The sequence below is a fragment of the Meles meles genome, chromosome 3 (assembly GCF_922984935.1).
Source record: "Meles meles chromosome 3, mMelMel3.1 paternal haplotype, whole genome shotgun sequence".
Classification (NCBI taxonomy): domain Eukaryota; kingdom Metazoa; phylum Chordata; class Mammalia; order Carnivora; family Mustelidae; genus Meles; species Meles meles.
This window is the reverse complement of record NC_060068.1, coordinates 32630709-32658511: the sequence shown is the minus strand read 5'-3', so window position 1 is coordinate 32658511 and position 27803 is coordinate 32630709. Positions and strand designations below refer to the sequence as shown.

Sequence of the window (27803 nt, the reverse complement as noted above, 5' to 3'; positions counted from 1 at the left end):
ATTTCCCAGATATCAGGGCTCAGGACCTCAGAAAACTACCCTCACTTCAGATACCAGCTGCGTTTGAGAAGTTTCCTTAGGTCACCTGGACCTCTAACTGTCCACAGATTAGAGGGGTCCTATAACCCCCTCAGGCTTGATAATTAGAATGATACACAGAAATAAGGAAAGCTTTACCTATACAGTTTTATTTAAAAGAATACACATAGGGTGAGGTCAGGGAGAGAGTACACAGCTTCCATGCCTATATCATCCTCCCAGAATATCAATGCAAACGTCAACTAAGAAGCCCACTTGAGTATTGGTGTCCAGGGTTTTGATTAAGGTTTCATTATGTGGACATGATTGATCAAATCATTGGCCATTTGATAGAACTCAATTTCCAACTCCCCCTTTTCTTCCTCAGAGGTCCAACTGGCTGAGAGTCCCAACCTCTATTCACAGGTTTGGTCTTTCTACTGACCAGCCACTGACATAAAATGATCTAGGATCCTATCTGGAATCACTTCATTAGCATAAAAAAGCCAACTTCTAACACTTAGGGAAATCAGGGTTTCTGAAGCTCTGTGCCAGACACCAGTGACAAGGAATAGAATTACTCTATATTAGACATCACTCTCCATAGAGTTTGGGTTGTCCAAGGTTAACACAGGGACCATGAGTGTCATTTTTCCAGGATTCAGGTCTGTGGTCTCTTATTCTGAATTCAGATTCTGCCAGGCCTGGAGCCTATACCCTGGTTAGCGTGGCCTCTCAGATGTCACTAGAAGACTTAATCATTATGCCAAAACCACACAGAATCAAGGGCCATGGTGGCTTTCACTTTCTTTTCCCGGCAATGGCTGTATTTCTCGGAACTGAACTTTGGTATTACTTTATGTTCTTGGAAATGCAGAACTCTGCAATGTGATGGCTTCTTTTTTTACTTTTGGCGAGATTCCTGCGAGGGTGGAGCAGAGACCAGAGATTATTTAAGCCTTACCAGCTTCTCACAGGCAGTGCAGATGTTTGGGTGACAGTCAGCTCTTTAAACTCTGCAGTGCAAGGCCAGTCTGTGCAGAGGAGTGCTCCTGCTGTGGGCTTCAGGGAGCACTTCAACCAGGCTCAGAATTTCCTGCATGGCCAAGGGGACACATTCAGAGCTCAGCTGGGACACTGGAAGTCTCTTTTCCTTCAGGAGCTGGTAAGCAAGGAATCACTTTGGATTGAGTACAGGTCTAAAAATAGAATTACAGATTTGTACATCTAAGGGTGAGTGTCTGGATGCTCCATTTTGGGTGCTGTGGATATGGAGGGCTGAGGGGCAAGATGTCTGGTGGATGCCTTAAGCCAGTTAGAGCATTTACCTATTTGGGACATTTTCAAAGGACGGTTGGAGAACAAACTTTATTCCTGTGAACTGCAGAAGGAACATGTGAGTGTCAGGGGTTTTAGTTGATAAGGATTTTTCCCAAGAGCTTCTGGATCAGATGCTCCCCATCTCAGGCCAGGATACCTTCCCCTGAGGAGACAATGCATATTATCTGTTAAAAGACAATTCAACTGAATAGATAGGAAAGAATGATTAGTTTTATTAAATGGGTCATGAATTCAATTGAACTGTAGGAAAACAAATGTTTTTAAAGGAAGAGTGGAAGGGAAAAAGAAAAAAAATATGAACAAAGAATTCGTTGCATTTTTTTTTTAAGTACGCTTTACACCAAGCATGGAGCTCTTTGTGGGACTTGAACTCACAACCCTGGGATCAAGACAAGAGCTGAGAATAAGAGTAGGATGCTCCACCAACTGAGCCAACCTGGGATCTCAAGATTCCAATACTTTAGTCAGGACTGCTCTCCTATGGGGAAGAGGAAGGTTCTATCAGTAAATTTCCCATGGTTGATCAGGAAATTCCTACATTGACTGGCTAAATTATACATGCTAAGGGGAGTGAAACTGTAGTTAGGTTAGGTATTTGGTCTTGGTTTAATGAGTACAAGCCTTAATGTAAGTGACTTCTATGGCCCTGTGACCCTGTGGTTGATCCTTTCCATTGTATTCACATGTCATGATGTTTTTGCTAAATCTCTGCAATATTCACCAGTGCTGACTTCAGGTTCACAGTTTTGATATCAGCCATCCTCTACATTTTTTTTTCCAAAGCTCCAGTCTCAAAGAGATTACTTGCTTGATGGTTAGCATGTGTGAACATGCTTTTAAAATTTTTTAAGAACACACAGGGTACCTGGCATATTATTAGCATTTTTTTTATTTCCTTTCAGCGTAACAGAATTCATTGTTTTTGCACCACACCCAGTGCTCCATGCAATGCATGCCCTCCATAATACCCACCACCTGGCTCCCCCAACCTCCCAACCCCTGCCCCTTCAAAACCCTCAGGTTGTTTTTCAGAGTCCATAGTCTCTCTTGGTTCATCTCCCCTTCCAATTTCCCTCAACTATTATTAGGATTTTTATAAACAGATAGTTTTCAAAGGTTGGAGTGCACTTTGAAGCCATGTTACCCAGAACCCAAACACTCAAAACTGAATAAGTCAAAAAGAGACCCCACTGAGGAATCATCTTTTTAAGCTAAGTGGCTTGTTCAGTGCTCATATGTAGTTGTGTTTCAATTTCCCCAAAGTGTTAATCCAGATGCAGCTGGTGGTTTTGGTCACAGTATAGACAGCTCTTGCTCAGCTAAAATATAATCAGAGTCTGTCTTATTGTCAAGAAAACCTTTGGCTAGAGAGCCTAAGGATCTTTGTTGGGTAGCTATGCTCTTAACAATGGATTCTGCATTATATTTAGGAGTTACGGACAGGTCCCTGATCAAATTGTCCTGTAAATTTAGCTGTTAACCAGGGAATCATTGCCCTGTCAAAGGAAGCAAGTCTTGGGTCATGAATGTGTCCTGGTTAGTCTTTTTTAACTCAGTGATGTAAATCCAAGGGAGCCAACCAGTGTGATGTCATATTTCGCTTGAGAAAATTTAGGGACATGATTAGATTTTTCTCTTAGCCTGAAATAAAAGGTTGTTTTACATTCTGGAGTTTACTCCCACTTCTGAGCATGAGCTCAAACATACACCTGAGGTCCTTATTTTTCCAATATTATGCCAGAATAAAGGAAAGGAAAAGGAGGACAAAGGGTTTCACATTTAGTTAAAGTATGAAGACGATCTATTGTCTTGGATGAAGGCAATGTACTTCGATGTCAGCTACTTATCTTCCTATTCAATTGATTTTGTTGTCTCTAGTATCTGTGCAAGACCAGATGTCAAGTAAAGCCTTCTTTATCTGTGAAATGTATACCCAATGTATACCCAAGACTCAACACCTTCTAGTTTTGTAATAATGTCAGTACTTGGGAGCACTTGGTAAGATTCCTTTCAATGGGGTTCAAAATGTATTATTCTTCTGATGACAATTACAGACTACCCAATCACCAGACTCTAGACTATGACTAGCAGGATCCTTTGAACTGGTATCTGGGAAGACATCCTTAACTCGTTGATGATAGGCTTAATAGCAAAACATTAAATATTTTGCTGTACTTAGTCATACTAGCGTGAGACAACAAGGTATCAACAGAGAGTTTATGAGATACAAAAGTTGGGTATTCATCCTTTCTGATGGAGGCACAATATTCCATTGTATATATGGACCATATCTTCTTTACCCATTCATCTGTTGAAGGGCATCTTGGCTCTTTCCACAATTTGGCTATTGTGGCCATTGATGCTATGAACATTGGGGTACTGATGGCCCTTCTTTTCACTACACCTGTATTTTTGGGATAAAAATTGCAGTTGTGCAATTGCAGGGTCATAGGGTAGCTCTATTTTTAATTTCTTAAGGAATCTCCACACTGTTTCCAAAGTGGCTGTACCAACTTGCATTTTCACCAACAGTGTAAGAGGGCTCCCTTTCTCCACATCCTGTCCAATGCTTGTTGTTTCCTGTCCTTTTAATTTTGACCATTCTAACTGGTGTAAGGTGTTATCTCAATGTGGTTATGATTTGAATTTCCCTGATGGCTAATGGTGATGAACATTTTTTCATGTGATAGACCAACATTTTTCTTTAGTCTTCCTGTAATAAAGAAGCCAAAATTGGAGAAACCAATGTTTAGTAATTACCTGGAAATGATGTAATAGATACTTAATGAATTTAACTTAAATCATTGCTTAATCTAATTCAGCAAAACTATAAGATTTTAGTTACTCAAAAATATATGAAACTATTTAAAATTTTACATAAAATGATGAAAAATATATGTAAACACCTATTCAATATAGTGATTCTTTTTTTTTTTTTTAAGATTTATTTATTTGACAGAGAGAAATCACAAGAGAGGCAGGCAGAGAGAGAGGAAGGGAAGCAGGCCCTCCGCTGAGCAGAGAGCCCGATGTGGGACTCGATCCCAGGACCCCGAGACCATGACCTGAGCCGAAGGCAGTGGCTTAAACCACCGAGCCACCCAGGCGCCCCTCAATATAGTGATTCTTAACAAGAAGTCTTAGGTTACCCATAAAATGAGTATTCAGACATCATGAGACATCAATGTCAATTATTCTCCTGAGCTATTTTTATTTTATTAATTTTATATATATTTTTAGTTTAATTCCAGGATAGTTAATGTACAGTGTTATATTAGCTTCAGGTGTTCAATAACATTTACATACAATGCTGGGTGCACATCACAAGTACACTCCTTAATCTCCATCACCTATTCTACCATTCCCCTTACTATATACTCTCTGGTAGCCATCAGAGAGTATGGACAGAGTATGGGCATTGTTCTCTATAGTTAGTCTGTTTCTCTGTTGTTTCCTGTCTTGTTAATTTAGCCATTTTGACTGGTGTACTCATTGTGGTTTTGATTTGTATTTTCCTGATGTCAAGTGATCTTGAGCACTTTTTCATGTAACTGTTGGCCATTTGTATATCTTTTTTCGAAATGTCTGTTCATGTCTTCTGCCCATTTCCTGAGTGGATTATTTGTGGTTTTTTTTTTTGTTTGTTTGTTTTAAAGATTTTGTTTATTTATTTGACAGACAGATCACAAGTACGCAGAGAGACAGACAGAGAGAGAGAAGGGAGGAAGCAGGCTCCCAGCTGAGCAGAGAGCCCGATGCGGGGCTCCATCCCAGGACCCTGGGATCATGACCTGAGCCAAAGGCAGAGGCTTAACACACTGAGCTACCCAAGTGCCCCTGATTATTTGTTTTTTGGGTGTTGAGTTTGAGAAGTTCTTTATAGATCTTGGATACTATTTCTTTATCTGATATGTCACTTGCGAATATCTTCTCCCATTCTGTAAGTTGCCTTTTAGCTACATTGACGTTTCTTTTGCTGAACAAACAGAAGCTTTTTATCTTGATGAAGTTCCAGTGGTTTATTTTCACTGTTTCCCTTGCCTTTGGAGAGGTGTCTAACAAGAAAGTGCTGTAGCCAAAGTGAAAGAGGTTGCTACCTGTGTTCTCCTCTAGGATTGTGATGGATTCTTGTCTCACATTGAGGTCTTTCATCCATTTTGAGTTTATCTTTGTGTATTATGTAAGAGAATGGTCCAATTTCATTCTTTTGCATGTGGCTCTCCAATTTTCCCAGCACCATTTACTGAAGAGCCTGTCCTTTTTCCATTGGATATTCTTTTCTGCTTTGTTGGAGGTTAGTTGACCACAGAGTTGAAGGTCCATTTCTGGGCTCTCTATTCTTTTCCATCAGTGCATGTGTCTGTTCTTGAGCTAGTACTATACTGTCTTAAAGTAGAAGTCTGGCATTGTGATACCACCAGCCTTAGTTTTCTTTTTCAGCACTCTTTCAGGTACTCAGGGTCTTTTCTGGCTCCACACAAATTTTAGAATTATTTATTCCAGCTCTGTGAAAAATGTTGATTTTTTTTGATAGGGATTGCATTGAATGTGTAGATTGCTCTGGACAGCATTGACATTTTTGCAATGTTTATTCTTCCAATCCATGAACTTGGAATATTTTTTCATCTCTTTGTGTCTTCCTCAATTTCTTTTACAAGTGTTCTACAGTTTCTAGAGTACAGATCCTTCACCTCTTTGCTTAGGTTTCTTCCTAGGTATCTTATGGTTTTGAGTACAATTGTAAATGGGATCAATTTCTTAATTTCTTTTTCTTCAGTCACATTGGTAGTGTATAGAAATGCAACTGATTTCTGTGCATTGATTTTATATCCGGCCACTTTCCTGAATTACTGTACGAGTTCTAGCAATTTTGGGGTGGAGTCTTTTGGGTTTTCGACCTAAAGTAGCAGGTGATCTGCAAAGAGTGAGAGTTTAACTTCTTTACTAATTTGGATACTCTTTATATCTTTTTGTTGTCTGACTACTGAGACTAGTACTTCTAGCACTATGTTGAACAATAGTGATGATGGTGATATTCCTGTCATAATCCTTATCTTAAGGGAAAAGCTCTCAGTTTTTCTTTATTGAGAATAATATTCTCTGTGGGCTTTTTGTAGATGGCTTTTATGACAGTAAGGCATGTTTCCTCTATTCCTACTCTGTGAAGAGTTTTCATCAAGAAAGGATATGTACTTTGTCAAATGCTTATTCTTCATCAAGTGAGAATATCATGTGTTTCTTGACTTTTTTAAATTAATGTGATGTATCATCTTGATTGTTTTGTGAACATTGGACCACCCTTGGATGGGTGGATCCATTGGATCACCCAGCCCAGAAATAAAACCCACTTGATTCTGGTGAATAATCCTTCTAATGACTGCTGAATCCTTTGGCTAGTTTCTTAGCGAGAATTTTGGCATCCATGTTCTTAATGGATATTTTTCTGTAATTCTCCTTTTTGGTGGGTTCTTTGTCTGGTTTTGGGATAAAGGTAATGCTAGCCTCATAGAATGTTTTCCTTCGATTTCTATTTTTGAAATAACTTCAGAAGAATAGGTATTAGTTCCTCTTTAAATGTTTGATAGAATTCCCCTAGGAAGTCATCCGGCCCTGGACTCCAGTGTTTTGGGGGAGTTCTATTCCTGCTTCAATTTCCTTGCCAGTTATGGGTATGTTCTTGTTTTCTATTTCTTCATGTTTTCAGTTTGGGTAGTTTATAAGTTGCCAGGAATGCATCCATTTCTTCCAGATTGCCTAACTTGTTGGTATATAGTTGCTCATAATTTGCTCTTAAAATTATTGTATTTCCTTGCTGTTGGTCATGATCTGTCTTCTTTCATTCATGATTTTATTAATTTGGGTCCTTTCTCTTTTCTTTTTGATAAGTTTGCTGAGGGATTTATAATCTTATTAATTCTTTCAAAAAAGCAGTTTCTAGTTTTGTTAGTTTGTTTTACTGTTCTTCTAGTTTCTAGTTCACTGATTTCTGCTTTAATCTTTATTGTTTCTCTTCTCCTGCTTGGTTTAGGCAGTATTTGCTCCTTGAGGTGTAAGTTTAGCTTGTGTATCTGACTTTTCTAATTTTTTGAGAAAGGCTTGCATTGCTATATTCACCCCCCTTAGGACCTCCTTTGCCATAGCCAAAAGATTTTGAACAGCTGTGTTTTCATTTTCATTAGTTTCCATATTTTTTTTAAATTCTCCTTTAATTTCCTGTTTGACCCATTCATTCTTTAGTAGGGTTCCCTTATCCTCCAAGTGTTTGAGTTCCTTCCAAATTTCCTTTTCCGGTGGAGTTCAAGTTTCAAAGCATTGTGGTCTGAAAGCATGAAAGGAATAATCCCAATCTTATCCTTTTGTTGAGACTTGATTTGTGACCCAGTGTGTGTGATCTATTCTGGAGAATGTTCCACACTAGAAAAGAATGTGTATTCTGTTTCTTTAGGATAGCATGCTCTGTGTATATCTGTGAAGTGTATCTGGTCTAGTCTGTCAGTCAAAGCCCTTGTTTTCTTGTTGATCTTCTGCTTAGATGATCTGTACACCACTGTGAGTGGGGTGTTAAAGTCCCCTACTATTTTTGTATTACTATTATTTTTTTCCATTTTATTTATTTTTTCAGCGTAACAGTATTCATTCTTTTTGCACAACACCCAGTGCTCCATGCAAAACGTGCCCTCCCCATTACCCACCACCTGTTCCCCCAACCTTCCACCCCTGACCCTTCAAAACCCTCAGGTTGCCCCAACCTCCCACCCCTGACCCTTCAAAACCTTCAGGTTGTTTTTCAGAGTCCATAGTCTCTTATGGTTCGCCTCCCCTCCCCAATTTAATATTTATTTTTATTTGTTTATTTACAGCATAACAGTGTTCATTGTTTTGGCATCACACCCAGTGCTCCACGCAGTACATGCCCTCCCTATTACCCACCACCTGGTTCCTCAACCTCCCACCCCCCAGCCCCTTCATAACCCTCTGGTTGTTTTTCAGAGTCCATAGTCTCTCATGGTTCATCTCCCCTTCCAGTTTCCCTCAACTCCCTCTACTCTCCATCTCCCCATGTCCTCCATGTTATTTGTTATGCTCCACCAATAAGTGAGACCATATGATACTTGACTCTCTCTGCTTGACTTATTTCGCTCAGCATAATTTCTTCCAGTCCCACACATGTTGCTACAAAAGTTGGGTATTCGTCCTTTCTGATGGAGGCATAATACTCCATCGTGTAGGGGCGCCTAGGTGGCTCAGTGGTTTAAGCCTCTGCCTTCGGCTCAGGTCATGATCTCGGGTCCTGGGATCGAGCCCCGCATCGGGCTCTCTGCTCGGTGGGGAGCCTGTTTCTGCCTGCTTCTCTGCCTACTTGTGACCTCTCTGTCAAATAAATAAATAAAATATTAAAAAAAAATACTCCATCGTGTATATGGACCACATCTTCCTTATCCATTCATCCGTTGAAGGGCATCTTGGTTCTTTCCACAGTTTGGTGACCGTAGCCATTGCTGCAATAAACATTGGGGTACAGATGGCCCTTCTTTTCACTACATCTGTATCTTTGGGGTAAATACCCAGCAGTGCAATTGCAGGGTCATAGGGAAGCTCTATTTTTAAATTCTTCAGGAATCTCCACACTGTTCTCCAAAGTGGCTGCACTAACTTGCATTCCCACCAACAGTGGAAGAGGATTCCCCTTTCTCCACATCCTCTCCAACACACGTTGTTTCCTGTCTTGCTAATTTTGGCCATTCTAATTGGTGTCAGGTGGTATCTCAATGTTGTTTTAATATTAATCTCCCTGATGGCTAGTGATGATGCACATTTTTTCATGTGTCTGATAGCCATTTGTATGTCTTCATTGGAGAAGTGTCTGTTCATATCTTCTGCCCATTTTTTGATATGATTATCTGTTTTGTGTGTGTTGAGTTTGAGAAGTTCTTTATAGATCCTGGATATCAACCTTTTGTCTGTACTGTCATTTGCAAATATCTTCTCCCATTCCGTGGGTTGCCTCTTTGTTTTGTTGACTGTTTCCTTTGCTGTGCAGAAGCTTTTGATCTTGATGAAGTCCCAAAAGTTCATTTTTGTTTTTGTTTCCTTGGCCTTTGGAGACATATCTTGAAAGAAGTTGCTGTGGCTGATATCGAAGAGGTTACTGCCTATGTTCTCCTCGAGGATTCTGATAGATTCCTGTCTCACGTTGAGGTCTTTTATCCATTTCGAGTTTATCTTTGTGTATGGTGTAAGACAATGGTCGAGTTTCATTCTTGTACGTATCGCTGTCCAGTTTTCCCAGCACCATTTATTGAAGAGACTGTCTTTTTTCCATTGAATATTTTTTCCTGTTTTGTCGAAGATTATTTGACCATAGAGTTGAGGGTCCATATCTGGGCTCTCCACTCTGTTCCACTGGTCTATGTGTCTGTTTTTATGCCAGTACCACACTGTCTTGGTGATCACAGCTTTGTAGTAAAGCTTGAAATCGGGTAACGTGATGCCGCCAGTTTTGTTTTTGTTTTTCAACATTTCCTTAGCAATTCGGGGTCTCTTCTGGCTCCATACAAATTTTAGGATTATTTGCTCCAGCTCTTTGAAAAATATCGGTGGAATTTTGATCGGAATGGCATTAAAAGTATAGATTGCTCTAGGCAGTATAGACATTTTAACAATTTCTTCCAATCCAAGAGCATGGAACAGTCTTCCATCTTTTTGTGTCTTCTTCAATTTCTTTCATGAGTGTTCTGTAGTTCCTCGAGTACAGGTCCTTTACTTCTTTGGTTAGGTTTATGCCCAGGTATCTTATGGTTCTTGGTGCTATAGTAAATGGAATCGATTCTCTAATTTCCCTTTCTGTATTTTCATTGTTGGTGTATAAGAAAGCCACTGATTTCTGTACATTGACTTTGTATCCTGCCACGTTACTGAATTGCTTTATGAGTTCTAGTAGTTTGGGGGTGGAGTCTTTGGGGTTTTCCATATAAAGAATCATGTCCTCTGCGAAGAGAGAGAGTTTGACTTCTTCCTTGCCAATTTGGATACCTTTTATTTCTCTTTGTTGTCTGATTGTCATTGCTAGAACTTCTAATACTATGTTGAACAAGAGTGGTGAGAGTGGGCATCCTTGTCGTGTTCCTGATCTCAACGGGAAGGCTGCAAGCTTTTTCCCATTGAAGATGATTTTTGCTGTGGGTCTTTCATAGATAGATTTTATGAAGTTCAGGAATGTTCCCTCTATCCCTATACTTTGAAGCGTTTTCATCAGGAACAGATGCTGGATTTTGTCAAATGCTTTTTCTGCATCAATTGAGAGGACCATGTGGTTCTTCTCTCTTCTCTTATTGATGTGTTCTATCACACTGATTGATTTGCGAATGTTGAACCAACTTTGCAACCCAGGGATGAATCCCACCTGGTCATGGTGGATAATCTTTTGAATGTGCTGCTGGATCCTGTTTGCTAGGATCTTGTTGAGAATCTTTGCATCCATATTCATCAGTGATATTGGTCTGAAATTCTCCTTTTTGGTAGGGTCTTTGCCTGGTTTGGGGATCAGGGTAATGCTGGCTTCATAAAAAGAGTCTGGAAGTTTTCCTTCTCCTTCAGTTCTTTGGAACAGCTTCAGGAGAATTGGTGTTATTTCTTCTTTGAAAGTTTGGTAGAATTCCCCAGGGAATCCGTCAGGTCCTGGGCTCTTGTTTTTTGGGAGGTTTTTGATCACTGCTTCAATCTCGTTACTAGATATTGGTCTATTCAGGTTGTCAATTTCTTCCTGGTTCAGTTTTGGGAGTTTGTAGCTTTCCAGGAATGCATCCATTTCATCTAGGTTGCTTAGCTTATTGGCATATAACTGTTGGTAATAATTTCTGATGATTGTTTCTATTTCCTTGGTGTTAGTTGTGATCTCTCCCTTTTCATTCATCATTTTATTAATTTGGGCTTTCTCTCTTTTCTTTTGGATTAGTGTGGCCAATGGTTTATCGATCTTAGTGATTCTTTCAAAAAACCAGCTCCTAGTTTCATTGATACGTTCTACTGTATCTCTCGTTTCTACCTCATTGATCTCTGCTCTAATCTTGATTATTTCCCTTCTTGCATGTGGAGTTGGTTTGATTTGTTGTTGATTCTCCAGTTCTTTAAGGTGTAGAGACAGCTGGTGTATTCTGGATTTTTCAATGTTTTTGAGGGAGGCTTGGATGGCTATGTATTTCCGCCTTAGAACCGCCTTTGCTGTATCCCATAGGTTTTGGACCAAAGTGTCTTCATTCTCATTGGTTTCCATGAATTGTGTAAGTTCATCTTTGATCTCCTGGTTGATCCAAGCATTCTTAAGCAAGGTGGTCTTTAGCTTCCAGGTGTTTGAGTTCCTTCTGAACTTTTCCTTGTGATTGAGCTCCAGTTTCAAAGCATTGTGATCAGAGAATTAGCAGGGAATAATGTCAGTCTTTTGGTATCGGTTGAGTCCTGCTTTGTGACCCAGTATGTGGTCTATTCTGGAGAAGGTTCCATGTGCACTTGAGAAGAATGAATATTCTGTTGTTTTAGGGTGGAATGTTCTGTATACGTCAATGAGGTCCATCTGGTCCAATGTTTCATTCAATGCTCTTATTTCTTTATTAATTTTCTGCTTCGATGATCTGTCTATTTCTGAGAGAGGCGTATTAAGATCTCCTACTATTATTGTATTCGTATCAATATGACTCTTTATCTTGATTAATAGTTTTCTTATGTAATTGGGTGCTCCCATATTGGAGGCATAGATATTCACAATTGTTAGATCATCTTGGCGGATAGTCCCTTTAAGAATTATGTAGTGTCCTTCTGTATCTCTGACTACAGTCTTTAGTTTAAAATCTAATTTATCTGATAGGAGAATCTCTACCCCGGCCTTCTTTTGAGGCCCATTGGCATGAAAGATGCTTCTCCATCCCTTCACTTTCAGTCTGGGTGTATCCTTAGGTTCAAAATGGGTCTCTTGTAGACAACATATGGATGGGTCCTGTCGTTTTATCCAATCTGCAACCCTGTGTCGTTTTATGGGCGCATTTAGGCCATTCACATTGAGAGTGATTATTGAGAGATAGGTTTTTATTGACTTCGTGTTGCCTTTGAAGTCTTTCTGTCTATAGATTGTTTCTGTATTTCTGTTCAATGATATTCTTAGGATTTTTCCTCTCTTATAGGACCCCCCTTAATATTTCCAGCAGTGTCGGCTTGGTGGTTGCATAGTCTTTTAAGCCTTGCCGGTCTTGGAAACTCTTTATCTCTCCATCCATTTTAAATGTCAGTCTTGCTGGATAGAGTATTCTTGGTTGCATGTTCTTCTCATTTAGTACTCTGAATATATTTTGCCAGCCCTTCCTGGCTTTCCAGGCCTCTGTGGAAAGGTCTGACGTTATTCTAATGGGCTTTCCTCTGTATGTAAGGAGCTTCTTTGTCCTAGCTGCTTTTAAGAGGGTCTCTCTTGAAACATAATTCCTCATTCTAACTATAAGGTGTCATGAGGACTTTTGAGAATCTAAAATCTTGGGAGGAAATCTCTCTGCCTCTAGTACATGAACGTTGTTTCCATTTGTGAGATTGGGACAATCTCTTGGTTGACAAGACAACTGGGAAGGAAGTTGGTTGGGAAGACAACTTCTTCCACTATATCTTCTAGACTTCTTTCTTTTTCCTCCCCTTCAGGGATTCCAATAATTCTGATGTTGGAACATTTCATGGCATCGTTTATTTCCCTGATTCTGTTTTCGTGGCTTCTGAGCTGTTTGTTCCAGGCTTCCTCCTGATCCTTTCTCTCTATCTGTTTGTCCTCCAGATCACTAATTCTATCTTCTGTCTCAGTTACCCTAGCTTTTAGAGAATTTTGATTGGATTGGAACTCATTGAGAGCATTTTGAACATCATCCCTGGTGGCTTTCAGTTCTGCCCTAACATTGTGAACATCTTCCCTGGTGGCTTTCAATTCTGCCCTAATCAATTCTGTTTGGTCATCCATGGCTTTCTCCAAACCTAGCTATTGCCTGGATAATTGTTCGTCTGAATTCCTTTTCTGACATATTGTCTATGTCGATAGCCATTAGCTCTGTTGCAGAAGGCCCATCCTCTGTATTTTTCTTCTGTTGGGTATTCCTCCTCCTAGTCATTTTGGTAAGAGATGACTAAACAGATGCAGCTGGACTTATCGATTGTGGTGCAGTCAATGTGCACCCTGGAACGCTTCTGTGCAATCAGGATTCCCCACCCAAATGAGAGAAAAACGAGAAGAAAAAGAAATAGAGAAGAAGAAAGAAAAAGAAAGGGGAAAGAAAAAAGGAAAGAAAAGAGAGAGAGAGATATGAAAAAAAGGGAAGATAAAAGAGAAGGCTCAGCCCAAATGGGCCACAAGGTAAGATTTGTGGAGTATACAAACAAAAACAGACAGACAAAAAGAGTGATAAAAGTATATGACAAGAGAAAAAAATATGTATATATAAGCAAAAAAAAAAAAAAAAGTGAAGAACCTCATCAGAAAGCACCCCAAGTATAAGGTTTATATATTATCAGGACAAACACAAATTCACAGAAACACTGACAGAAGGAAAAATTGGGAGAATGGTTATAGATTCTCAGTGTGGGTGAGGAAGTTTATTTTGATTCTTCCTGAAGGTATCTTGATGTTTTTGTTAAGGGACTCAACTTTCCTAAGTTACAGGGGGATTAGAAACTGGTTTGCCTATAGGGGTAGCATTGATTGGGGAAAGGGGATTACCTTGAAGTTTAACTCTATATGTATAGTAGAAAATAAAAATTAAACAAGAATAAACTAGACTAAACTAAGTTAAAATTAAAAAAGAATTAAAAAAATAGAAAAACAAAAGAAAAACACGGGTGTATGTATCAAAAAGTTCAGGTTAGAAGGTTATTAAAGAATTTGATGTACTGGACATCTCGGTGTGATGGTAAATAGGTTAAAAAATTATCTGTATGTATAAAAAAAAAAGAACCAGAATATTGGTAAAGAGTTAAAAATAAAAGTTGTATTTATGAAGTAGTGGTGATTGTTCTCTTGTAGTTTTTTTTTTTTCTTCCTTCCTGGTTGGTTTTCTGGGGGAGGGGCCTGCCAAGTGGGTTTTCAGACAATGATGTTCCCTGAGTTAGGTCCTCCCGCTCCTCTCAAGGGGGTGAGCTCTTTTTTTTTTCAGGAAACTGTTTTTTTCAGCCTTTTGTTCTCCGGGGGTTTTTATGTTCTTTCATCTGCTTTCTCTCCCCTTGACAGCTTTTGATGGTTTTTGGAGGTTTAGAGGAGAGCAAACAGCACCCCGACCTCCCTCCCAGAGAGAAGCCTCAGACTGTTTTGCAAAAGCTGCTGGCAGAGTCGGTTCTGAGTCACTGTCCCTGGGGATGCAGGAGCTCCTCGTTGTACCCAAAACCAGGGCCGCGGTGGCTGTCTAGGCAGCTCCAGACCGCCAGAGAGGTTCTGAGCAGAGATCGCACACTGAGATTTTCCCGCTGTCCCGGGCTGGGAATGTCTGGTTTTTCGTGCTGCCAGAGCTCCAAGCTAGCGCCTAAGAGCACCTATCCCAAGGGAGGGTGTGGGACGCGCGCGTTTCAGGATTGCCGTCTGGCCAGGCTCCCAGCCCCTCACAGGAGCCAGACCCCACTCGTTCTCGGGCGCGCTGGTGTTCAGGTGCACTGGCCGCTCAGGGACGGAGACCTGATTTCTCCGCTGTACTCTCTCTGGCTCCACGCCAGGGGAGGCTGTCCTGGGTCCGGGGACTTAGGTCCCTGACCCTAACTGCCCAGGTTCCCACTATTACCCCCCGCGATCCTTTGCTGTTTGTTTTTTGAGTGCTTTCAACCAGACTCCAAGTTAATGCTGGTCCCCAGACGCAGAGCACTCTCGTGTTGGGGTGTTACTTTCCAATCGGTCACCCCTGGTGGCTCCCTCCCCCTTTTGTTTATCTTCCGATATCAGTCGGACGTTCCCCGTCTGCATTACCTGCCACTGGCGTCTTCTGCTCCTGTAGAGATCCAGACGTGTATAATTCTGATCTCAGGCTGATTTCATGGGTGGTCGGAGTTCTTTGGTAGGTAATCAGCTCACTTTAGGGTACAGGTTGAAATGGTGCCTCCTCCTACTTCCCCGCCATCTTGACTCCCCCCCAGGAAAGCCTATTTTTGTATTATTATCAATATGTTTCTTTAATTTGATTATTAATTGGTTGATATATTTGACTGGTCCCAAGTTAGTGATGTAAACATTTATAATTGTTAGATCTTCTTGTTCTATTATATAGGTATCCCTCTTCACCCCTTACTACAGTCTTTGGTTTAAAATCTAATTTATCTGATATAAGGATTGCTACCCTAGCTATCTTTTGAGGTCCATTAGCATGATAAATTGTTGTCTGCCCCCCCTAGTTTCAATCTGGAGGTGACTTTGTGTCCAAAATGAGTCTCTAGTAGACAGCATATGGAAGGGTCTCACTTTTTCATCCAATCTGATCACCTGTGTCTTTTGATTGGAGCATTTAGCTCATTTAGATTCAGAATAATTATTGAAAGATATGAATTTAATACCATTGTATTATCTTTAGAGTTCATGTTTCTGTAGATTGTCTCTGTTTCTTCTGGTCTATGTTACTCCCAAGAATATTCTCTCTCTTCACTTACAGGATCCTCTTTAATATTTCTTCCAGGGCTGGATTAGTGATCACAAATTCTTTCAGTTTCTGTTTGTCCTGGAAGCTCTTTCTCTCTCCTTTCATTCTGAATGAAGCCTTGCTGGATAAAATATTCCTGGTTGTGTGTTTTTCTCACTTATTACTCTGAATATATCATGCCAGCCCTTTCTGGCCTGCCAGGGCTCTGTGGATAAGTCTGATGGCAGCCTAATGTTTCTACCAATGTAGCTTAAGAACCTCTTGTCTCAAGCTGCTTTCAGGATTTTTTCTCTTTACCTCAAAATATGTAAGCTTTATTATTATATGTTGGGGTTGATTTTCTGATTGGGAAAATCAACAACCCGATTGGGGTTGATCTATTTTTATTTATTTTGAGAGGCATTCTCTTTAGCTATTGGACTTGAATGCTCCTTTCCTTCCCCAGATTAGAGAATTTCTCAGCTTTGATTTGCTCAAATATATTTTCTGGTCCTCTCTCTCTCTTCTTCTTCTTCAGAGACCCCAGTATTACTAGTATTGTTTTGCTTTATGATATCACTGATTTCTCAATGCCTTCCCTCATGGTCCATTAGTTGTTTATCTCTCTTTTCCTCAGTTTCCTTCTTTCCATCAACTTGTCTTCTGTCACTGACTCTTCTGCCTAATTTACCCTACCTTTTAGAGTATCCAATTTAGACTGCATCTCAGTTAGGTCATTTTTATTTTTGACCTGACTAAATCTCATTTTTTTTGTATATTTTTTTAATTTATTTATTTACAACATAACAGTGTTCATTGTTTTGGCATCACACCCAGTGCTCCATGCAGTACGTGTCCTCCCTATTACCCACCACCTGGTTCCTCAACCTCCCACCCGCCCGCCCCTTCAAAACCCTCTGGTTGTTTTTCAGAGTCCATAGTCTCTCATGGTTCATCTCCCCTTCCAGTTTCCCTCAACTCCCTCTACTCTCCATCTCCCCATGTCCTCCATGTTATTTGTTATGCTCCACAAATAAGTGAGACCATATGATACTTGACTCTCTCTGCTTGACTTATTTCGCTCAGCATAATTTCTTCCAGTCCCGTCCATGTTGCTACAAAAGTTGGGTATTCATCCTTTCCGATAGAGGCATAATACTCCATTGTGTATATGGACCACATCTCCCTTATCCATTCATCCATTGAAGGGCATCTTGGTTCTTTCCACAGTCTGGGAACCGAAGCCATTGCTGCAATAAACATTAGGGTACAGATGGCCCTTCTGTTCACTACATCTGTATCTTTGGGGTAAAAACCCAGCAGTGCAATTGCAGGGTCATAGGGAAGCTCTATTCTTAATTTCTTCAGGAATCTCCACACTGTTCTCCAAAGTGGCTGCACTAACTTGCATTCCCACCAACAGTGTAAGAGGATTCCCCTTTCTCCACATCCTCTCCAACACACGTTGTTTCCTGTCTTGCTAATTTTGGCCATTCTAACTGGTGTCAGGTGGTGTCTCAATGTTGTTTTAATTTTAATCTCCCTGATGGCTAGTGATGATGCACATTTTTTCATGTGTCTGATAGCCATTTGTATGTCTTCGTTGGAGAAGTGTCTGTTCATATCTTCTGCCCATTTTTTGATATGATTATCTGTTTTGTGTGTGTTGAGTTTGAGGAGTTCTTTATAGATCCTGGATATCAACCTTTTGTCTGTACTGTCATTTGCAAATATCTTCTCCCATTCCGTGGGTTGCCTTTTTGTTTTGTTGACTGTTTCCTTTGCTGTGCAGAAGCTTTTGATCTTGTTGAAGTCCCAAAAGTTCATTTTTGCTTTTGTTTCCTTGGCCTTTGGAGACATATCTTGAAAGAAGTTGCTGTGGCTGATATCGAAGAGATTACTGCCTATGTTCTCCTCTAGGATTCTGATAGATTCCCGTCTCACGTTGAGGTCTTTTATCCATTTTGAGTTTATCTTTGTGTACGGTGTAAGAGAATGGTCGAGTTTCATTCTTCTACATATCGCTGTCTAGTTTTCCCAGCACCATTTATTGAAGAGACTGTCTTTTTTTCCATTAAATATTTTTTCCTGTTTTGTTGAAGATTATTTGACCATAGAGTTGAGGGTCCATATCTGGGCTCTCCACTCTGTTCCACTTGTCTATGTGTCTGTTTTTATGCCAGTACCACGCTGTCTTGGTGATCACAGCTTTATAGTAAAGCTTGAAATCGGGTAATGTGATGCTGCCAGTTTTGTTTTTGATTTTCACCATTTCCTTAGCAATTTGGGTTCTCTTCTGATTCCATACAAATTTTAGGATTATTTGCTCCAGCTCTTTGAAAAATATCGGTGGAATTTTGATCGGAATGGCATTAAAAGTATAGATTGCTCTAGGCAGTATAGACATTTTAACAATGTTTATTGTTCCAATCCAAGAGCATGGAACAGTCTTCCATCTTTTTGTGTCTTCTTCAATTTCTTTCATGAGTGTTCTGTAGTTCCTCAAGTACAGGTCTTTACCTCTTTGGTTAGGTTTATTCCCAGGTATCTTATGGTTCTTGGTGCTATAGTAAATGGAATCAATTCCCTAATTTTCCTTTCTGTATTTTCATTGTTCATGTATAAGAAAGCCACTGATTTCTGTACATGGACTTTGTATCCTGCCACGTTACTGAATTGCTGTATGAGTTCTAGTAGTTTGGGGGTGGAGTCTTTGGGGTTTTCCATATAAAGAATCATGTCATCTGCGAAGAGAGAGAGTTTGACTTCTTCCTTGCCAATTTGGATACCTTTTATTTCTCTTTGTTTTCTGATTGCCGTTGCTAGAACTTCTAATACTATGTTGAACAAGAGTGGTGAGAGTGGGCATCCTTGTCGTGCTCCTGATCTCAACGGGAAGGCTGCAAGCTTTTTCCCATTGAGGATGATATTTGCTGTGGTCTTTCATAGATCAATTTTATGAAGTTCAGGAATGTTCCCTCTATCCCTATACTTTGAAGCCTTTTAATCAGGAACAGATGCTGGATTTTGTCAAATGCTTTTTACTGCATCAATTGAGAGGACCATGTGGTTCTTCTGTCTTCTCTTATTGATTTCTTCTATCACATTGATTGATTTGCGAATGTTGCACCATCCTTGTAACCCAGGGATGAATCCCACCTGGTCATGGTGGATAATCTTTTGAATGTGCTGCTGGATCCTGTTTGCTAGGATCTTGTTGAGAATCTTTGCATTCATATTCATCAGTGATATTGGTCTGAAATTCTCCTTTTTGGTAGGGTCTTTGCCTGGTTTGGGGATCAGGATAATGCTGACTTCATAAAAAGAGTCTGGAAGTTTTCCTTCTCCTTCAGTTTTTTGAAACAGCTTCAGGAGAATTGGTGTTATTTCTTCTTTGAAAGTTTGGTAGAATTCCCCAGGGAATCCGTCAGGTCCTGGGCTCTTGTTTTTTGGGAGGTTTTTGATCACTGCTTCAATCTCGTTACTAGATATTGGTCTATTCAGGTTGTCAATTTCTTCCTGGTTCAGTTTTGGGAGTTTGTAGCTTTCCAGGAATGCATCCATTTCATCTAGGTTGCTTAGCTTATTGGCATATAACTGTTGGTAATAATTTCTGATGATTGTTTCTATTTCCTTGGTGTTAGTTGTGATCTCTCCCTTTTCATTCATCATTTTATTAATTTGGGCTTTCTCTGTTTTCTTTTGGATTAGTGTGGCCAATGGTTTATCGATCTTATTGATTCTTTCAAAAAACCAGCTTCTAGTTTCATTGATACGTTCTACTGTATCTCTCCTTTCTACCTCATTGTTCTCTGCTCTAATCTTGGTTATTTCCCTTCTTGCATGTAGAGTTGGTTTGATTTGTTGTTGATTCTCCAGTTCTTTAAGGTGTAGAGACAGCTGGTGTATTCTAGATTTTTCAATGTTTTTGAGGGAGGCTTGGATGGCTATGTATTTCCGCCTTAGAACCGCCTTTGCTGTATCCCATAGGTTTTGGACCAAAGTGTCTTCATTCTCATTGCTTTCCATGAATTGTTTAAGTTCATCTTTGACCTCCTGGTTGATCCAAGCATTCTTAAGCAAGGTGGTCTTTAGCTTCCAGGTGTTTGAGTTCCTTCTGAACTTTTCCTTGTGATTGAGCTCCAGTTTCAAAGCATTGTGATCTGAGAATATGCAGGGAATAATGTCAGTCTTTTGGTATCGGTTGAGTCCTGCTTTGTGACCCAGTATGTGGTCTATTCTGGAGAAGGTTCCATGTGCACTTGAGAAGAATGAGTATTCTGTTGTTTTAGGGTGGAATGTTCTGTATATGTCGATGAGGTCCATCTGGTCCAATGTTTCATTCAATGCTCTTATTTCTTTATTAATTTTCTGCTTCGATGATCTATTTCTGAGAGAGGCGAATTAAGATCTCCTACTATTATTGTATTCATATCAATATGACTCTTTATTTTGATTAATAGTTTTCTTACATAATTGGATGCTCCCATATTGGGGGCATAGATATTCACAATTTGACTAAATCTCATTTTTGCACGAAGATGTTACTCAGCCCAGCGAGTAACTTTATAGCTGTTATGCTGAATTTCATCTCCAGCATTTTACTTATATCCATATCAATTCAATCTGTGGCAGAGAGTATTACCTCTGGTTCTTTCTTTTGTTGTGAACCCCTCCTTCTAGTCATTTTGCACAGAGAAGAATGGATGAATGAGTGAGCACTATGGAAAATATGAAGAACATTCAGCCAAGCAAAATACACACTAGACAAGTCTGAGGAGGTCAGAAACTAGAAAAAAATGAGAAAGAAAAAGAAAAAAAAAGGTGGTGGAAGATGGTGTATAATGTTATAGAGTGGACAGAATGGGGTGAGCCACTTGGTTCTGAGTGTATTGTGGTCTGTTAGAAGACACTAAATCCCCAAATTGTAAGGAAAGCAAAACCAAACAACAACAACAACAACAAAATACACACACACACACAAACAAACAATTGAACAGAGAAATACACACACACACAGACACAAAATAAAATTGAATAGAGAAAGGAAGCCAAAATGAAGTGTGTGTATATATATATATATAGAGAGAGAGAGAGAGAGTGTGTGTGTGTGTGTGTGTGTGTGTGAAAATGTAAAAAATGAAAGTTAAAAAAGACTAAAAACAAAGAGTTGAGGGGCTCCTGGGTGGCTCAGTGGGTTAAGCCTCTGCCTTCGGCTCAGGTCGTGATCTCAGGGTCCTGGGATGGAGCCCAGCATCAGGCTCTCCACTCTGCGGGGAGCCTGCTTCTCCTTCTCACTCTCTGCCTACCTCTCTGCCTACTTGTGATCTCTCTGTGTCAAACAACAACAACAATAAACAACAAAAAACAAGGCGTTGATAAAATAAGAAACTAGTTGAAAGGGGAAAAAAGAAAAAAATAGAAAATTTTAAACTAAAAGGTAAATGAATCATGAGGAAAAAAAAAAAAACTCCAAAACAAAAAACCGAGTTGTATATACTATTTTCCCCTAGAGCTGGAGTTTTACAAACCCATGTGGGCTGCAAACTTGCTGTTTACCTGTTCTTCCAGTTGGCTTTCTGGGGGTGGGGGCTGCTGTCCTGATTCTTAGGTGTCTTTGCCTGGGAGTAATTCACCTCCCCTTGTAAGTGGACTAGACTCAGTGTAAGCTGTTTTAGTTGCTCTGAGTGGCGTTTGTTCCCTGAATGCTGTTCATTCCCCTTTAGAGGATCAAAGTAAAAATGGCCATGCCAGATCTCCAGCCCCAGAGCTGAAAGATGGTGGTCACCTCTCTCAGGGATAAGCAGCCTTCACTTTGTGTGTGCCAAACTCTGCAGACTCCTGCAGTGTGTGCCCACACTGATCCTCCCAGGGAAGGCAGATCATTGTCATTAGCGTCCTTTAAAAGGCTCCCACACAGAGAGTTGTTGCCTGGTCCCCCACACATCTGCTCTGCCCCTCCCAGGAGAAGGCAGAGGGTCCCCATGTTCCTGTCATTTGCAGGGTCTCCACGCAGAGAGCAGTCACCCCATCAGGACACAGCTTGTGATTTATGGCAAACAGCTCAGAGCCTCCTCCAGAGCTTGCCCACGACGAGTTTCTCTGCTCCAATGTATGGGAACTCTACTGGCTCAGGCACCCCCATTCTTTCTATGGTTCAGGGGATCCTGAGACCACACTGTCCCACCTAGGATTCTGCCCTTCTTCACCTGGTGAGCACCTTTCATGCAGGGATGTCTTTCACTGGAACACATTTGTCTTGGTTTACTGACTTTGGGGTTTAACTTAAATGGACCCATTATGACTCTGTGGCTTTCTTTTTAACACATCTCTCCATAGAACTATAAATCCTGTGTGTCTCACAATGACTTCATTTTCAGTCCTAGTTTTATCTCTCACCATCTCATTGTGTGCTCTGCCTTTGCTTCCTGAGACAGAGCTCTGTCCTTGGAGAAGAGCCCTCACCTTGAATTCTAGGTCTGAACATTGCTAACAGTAAGATCCTCATTGCCTGTCTCTTAACCTCAGCATTTATTTGATTTTTGATTTGAAGTTGGAAATTATTATACGTCTTTATAGGATTGTTAAGAGGATGAGATGAGGGATGTATATAGAGATGCACATCTAAGGTTTACTGGCATGGATATCTTACATTCCCTGCCATTTCTATTCTAACTACAGAGAACACACTGCCAGAAGGTGAGTACAAGCTCCCAGCGATATCATAAGGTACTCTGCCCCTGCTCCCCCGGCACTGCTGTTGCAGCAGAAAATAATAAATAACAGAGCTTCACATATAACATCAGGTGAGGTATAGAACCTATAGAAGAATAGGGCATGGCTTTTGTGGAGTTGAAATTTGCTCAGCACACAGAATTTCGCTTTCCACGTCTGCTTACTCTCTAACTCTGTCATTTGGTTCCCTTTATTTCCCTTTATTTGTTCCATTCCTTAGGACCTGTCTCGGGCATAGTTCCTCACCCTCCAATGCATTCTTCTATCTAGAAAGTAGGCTGGCTCATGAAACAAGTTGTTTCAAGGAGTCTTTTTGTTTTTCCTCCCCCATCCTCTGAGAATGCACAGGCAGGAGACTATACCAGAGGGAGTTGTAGTCTCCCCTTGTTGGCTCGTCCTTGAGGCCAAGCTTGTATATGCCACTTCCACACTCAGCCTCCTTCAATCTGCTTTGTGAGAGCTTTGATCCCCAGAGGGCTGGTGGCATGATTTTCTCTCCACACAGCAAGAGGTTGTCCCTGCGCATGCCAGATGCTCAGGATTTCCTTTCTTCTGTATGTGAAGAATATTCCTGCTGGGTGGTCGGAAGTGCCGGCACCATGATTCCTGGTTGTTTAATAGTTGCCTCTTTCACCCTTGACAAGCTAGACACCCTCCCCCCAGTTTTCTCTTCTAAGGAGAATGTCTGCATGCTGCATTCATATGTATGCAAGTCCAGACAAAGTACAGTTGGTCTGAATAATTTCTTCCAAACATATCTTTTGCCATCATCTCCTGGGCTGCAGCAATGGCTAGCTGGAAGCCCCCGGAGGATGTCTGATCCCTCATTTTAGCCAAAGCTCACCTCTCCAGCCTGCATGCTGCCCAGACGTCAGTGGTGACTTGAAGTGACTTGCTTCCTGGTGTAAAAACTCTGCTCTCTATCTCTGTAGGGGACAGTATACAAATCTTTCACATTACCTTTAGTGCTGGATATATGATTCTTCTGGTGCCCCCTCTCAAGATATAAGCTTCCGGTGATCAGATAGGTTCAGGGATTCCAGAACAAGCTCAGTTTCATTGATATCAGAGAAAGTGACAGAAGCTCCTGCTTCAGTCTTCGTTCAAATGATCTTTTACATCATTGACACTCTATACATCAGTCAGGCCTCCAGGAGGATTATCTTCCCTCCATGATTTCTGTCCACTTTTATGCACAAGTATGAAGGAGGTGATGGGTGGGGTCTGGGACAGTTGGGGTGGGTCATAGCAAGTGGATAGTCCAACATACTTTTTATAACATGGGAATCCATGCCACCTGCTGTTGCTTTTCCATGAAATACAGAGAGTCCTTTCAAAACTTGCATGAGCCAGCATACTTTCTAGATAAAAGAAAACACATTTGCAATCATTGAAAGTTTCTCCTAATGAAGATATACAGTATCTTTTCTGAGAAAGAAAGGAGCCACTCATCCTTACTTAGGTGCCTCATGTGAGAACCAAGTTCTGTGACATGGTGATGTTGGAGGTTATCAGAAGTGGGTTTTCTGGAGGGTCTTACATCACAGTGGGAAGGGGTGTTGAGATACTGCTGGTGCTGTCTTGGATTTGCTGCAATGAAAAAGTAATATTTTCATAACATTCCAAACAAAGAAAACTAAAGCAAGATAAATAAGAATGATGTGGGCTTCTAGAAAAGTTTGGATTAAAGAATCAGGCTGTAAAATTAGTCTGGAAGAATGAAGAATGTCTTATAGAAGAAGGGCTTTCCAAGATAAGGGAAGAGCCTGAACAAAAGCAATGACTGGACAGAAAGAGAAATGCTCCTGGATGCAATGTTGTGGCCAGGACTGACATTATACTCGTCCCTAACAGCACAGCTCACGCCATTCCTTGCTGTACTAATTTTTTCCTTCCCTTTTTTCTCCTCCCCATAGTGCCTTCTACTGCTCCAGCCATGGGTCAGTCCTTCTCTTCCACATCCTCTTCTACAAAGCGTAGTGATTTGGCCTCCAGCTTTGACAAGTTTTTTAAGAACTTCAAGCCAGAAAGCAAAATCCTCTGTCAGGAAACCATCGCATTGATTGAAACACACCTGAAGGCAGGGGACATTCCCAGAGTGGCTTCTGTAATTAGTGATGCATTGAGAGACATTGACAATGCCCCTCTAAACATTGCAGTGACCGGGGAGCCTGGAACAGGGAAGTCCAGTTTCATAAATGCCCTGCGGGGGGTGAGGCACAATGAAGAAGGGGCTGCCCCCACCGGGGCAGTGGAGACAACCTTGGAGAGAATAGCATACAAACACCCGAAACTTCCCAATGTGACATTTTGGGATCTGCCTGGTATTATGACCACTACCTTTCAGCCACAGAAGTATCTGAAGAAGATGAAATTTGGTGAGTATGACTTCTTTATTATCATCTCTTCTACACGCTTCAAAATTAGTGATGCTCATCTGGCTGAAGCAATTAGAAAAATGAAGAAGAATTTCTACTTTGTTCGAACTAAAGTGGACAGTGATTTACACAGTGCAAAAATAAGTAAACCCAGCACATTCAATAGGGATGAAATCCTGCAAAGGATCCGCAGTGACTGTGTGACTCAGTTGAAGAATGCTAATATGGGTGACACTCAGGTCTTCTTAATCTCCAGCTTTGATTTGTCTGATTATGATTTCCCACACCTGGAGACCACCTTTCTGAGGGAGCTCCCAGCCCACAAGCGCCACATCTTCATGCAGTACCTGCCAAATGTTACTGAGGCCGCCATTGACCGGAAGAGGGATTCCCTGAAACAGAGGGTCTGGCTGGAAGCCCTGAAGGCTGGAGCATCAGCCACCATCCCTTTCATGGGTTTTATCAGTGATAATGACATGGAGAAGCTGGAGGAGACTTTAACCCTCTACAGGTCTTACTTTGGCCTGGATGATGCATCCCTGGAAACTATAGCCAAGGACTTGCATGTGTCAGTGGAGAAACTCAAGGCAAACCTCAACTCTCCCCATTTGCTATCAGTTGAGAAGGGTGATGAGTCATTAGGAGAAAAACTGTTGAGATATGTGGAAAAATTCTGTGCTCTTACTGGAGGACCCATTGCCAGTGGTGTTTACTTTAGGAAGATATTCTTCTTGCAAAATTATTTCCTGGAGACTGTGGTGAATGATGCGAAAGTTCTTCTTAATAAACAAGTTATTTTTAAGGACCCTGTTGAATCTGGGCAATCCTATCTACCTCAGGATGTCAGGAATGAAAATATGGAAAATGAGGCAGCCAGATCCTGAATTATTCTCAGTATTGGCATGGCACGGGGGCCTGGAAGGATGACTTAGGACTTCCCTGAAGCAGTCAGTCCTGGCCCACTCCCCTCAAGGTGTTTCACAGACATTTCCATAATTCACTCTTGAACAAACCATGAACTTAATGACCGTTATTTGACAGTGAGAACAATCAGCTCGAAAGATTCTTTTCATATGATCTTTCCTGGGAAAATGAAGGACAGGAGTCTGGAATTTTCTGCTTAGCAGAGAGAATATCTCTTTGTGTGATGGTTACTACATATCCAGCACTGGTCTTTCTACTGACATAGTAGTGAGAAAAGGCTAGTCACACAGATCTTCAGAAATTATTTTTTAAATGATTGCATACATAGTCTATTTTTGGCATTCCTGTTATCCTGTTGTGAATGCAGAAATTCTGATCGGTTAATGTTGACTGATATCCTACTTGCCTTTCTAGGATTATCATTATATTTAATAAATATTAAATATAGTGAACTGAACATGTGTCACAGGAAATGAAAGAGAAACATTAGATAAGGAAAGAATCTATCCAAGGTACACTGTGAGAGGAAGAAATGTGTAAGATGGAAAAATATTCCAAGGGTTTGCAAACTGTAAGTCTAGACAGCTCTTGGTGCCTGGCAGTATATTTTGTGCCTGGGAAAGGAGGTTAGGGAATAAGAGACAAGAGGATTGTCATGAATCTAAGTGGAAATTTAAAAAGAAAATACAAAAGGTCCTTAAACATATCCAATCTCTCATCTAAGGAGGAAACTACAAATTATAAATGGCACCTACAATAGGATATCATTTATCTGCTATAAGATTGGGCGGATTGCAAGTTTGACATTGTGTGGATGATACTAGAAGAATAGAGTCTGTCATACAATGTTCGCTCGTACACAGTGTGTACAGATTAGGCCATCCCTAGGAAAACACGCCTTTACACTTTGCCCCAGTGACCCGGCTTTGAAGAATCTGGGCCATAAAAACTGAGAGTAGACTGGTGGTTAACAGGGGATGGAAAGTGGGGGAGAAATGTATACTGTTTTGATACTCTAGTTATAAGTTGAATGTATAGCATGGTGACTATGGTTTGTAAGTCTTTTTTATTCTACAACAATAATAATAATACTTGAAATTTGCTAAGAAAATAGATCCTAAGCATTTTTACACACACACAGTATATATGTGAGATGATGGATGTATTAATTATATTAATTACCTTGATTCTGGTAATCATTTCACTACATGTACATATATATCAAATCATCACATTGTACACTTAAATTATATATGCTTTTGTTTGACAATTTACCTAAATAAAGATGAGGGGGAAAGGAATAATAAATCTGGAAAAATTACAAAAAGACATATGTTAAAATTTATTAGTTACAGCACTATTTGAAATGGTAAAACGCAAAATTTAAATGTTCTTCAATAGGAAACATTATAGCTACAAAATAGATGATTTGACAACTATACAAAGGAGTAAGTAATATCCTCTACATTGCTGTGTTCTCATCTCCGAGATATATTGTTCGATGCAAAAATTAAGATGGAGAATTATATGTATAGTATGTTAGTGATGATCTAAGACAGTGTAAAATATGAATTCTATATTTGCACATATTCTTCAATTAAATATGAAACAACTTCAGTAATAAAATTCAATTGTGCATTGGGGAAGTGATGGGCAGAGAGGCAGTGTAAAGGCTAGATTTTCCTTAATGCAACTTATTTTACATTGGAAATGTATGCAAGTGTTTTCAAAGCTTGGTAACTGTGTAATTAAACAAGATGATCTAACATTTAATAAAATACAAAGCAAATCTAAA

At 40.3% G+C, this 27803-nt stretch overlaps 1 protein-coding gene across 1 annotated transcript; it reads left to right on the top strand.

The window, feature by feature from the left end:
- Positions 1-956: 956 nt before the first annotated feature.
- Positions 957-27803, top strand: LOC123938696 (T-cell-specific guanine nucleotide triphosphate-binding protein 2-like). Its single transcript, XM_046000303.1, has 2 exons — positions 957-1183; positions 24623-27803. Exon 2 carries the CDS (start codon positions 24643-24645, stop codon positions 25966-25968), a length of 1326 nt encoding a protein of 441 aa, XP_045856259.1. The 5' UTR covers positions 957-1183; positions 24623-24642; the 3' UTR covers positions 25969-27803.

Excerpts from the sequence above, each read along its gene's own strand:
- LOC123938696 (XM_046000303.1), top strand. The coding sequence starts at position 24,643 with ATGGGTCAGTCCTTCTCTTCCACATCCTCTTCTACAAAGCGTAGTGAT.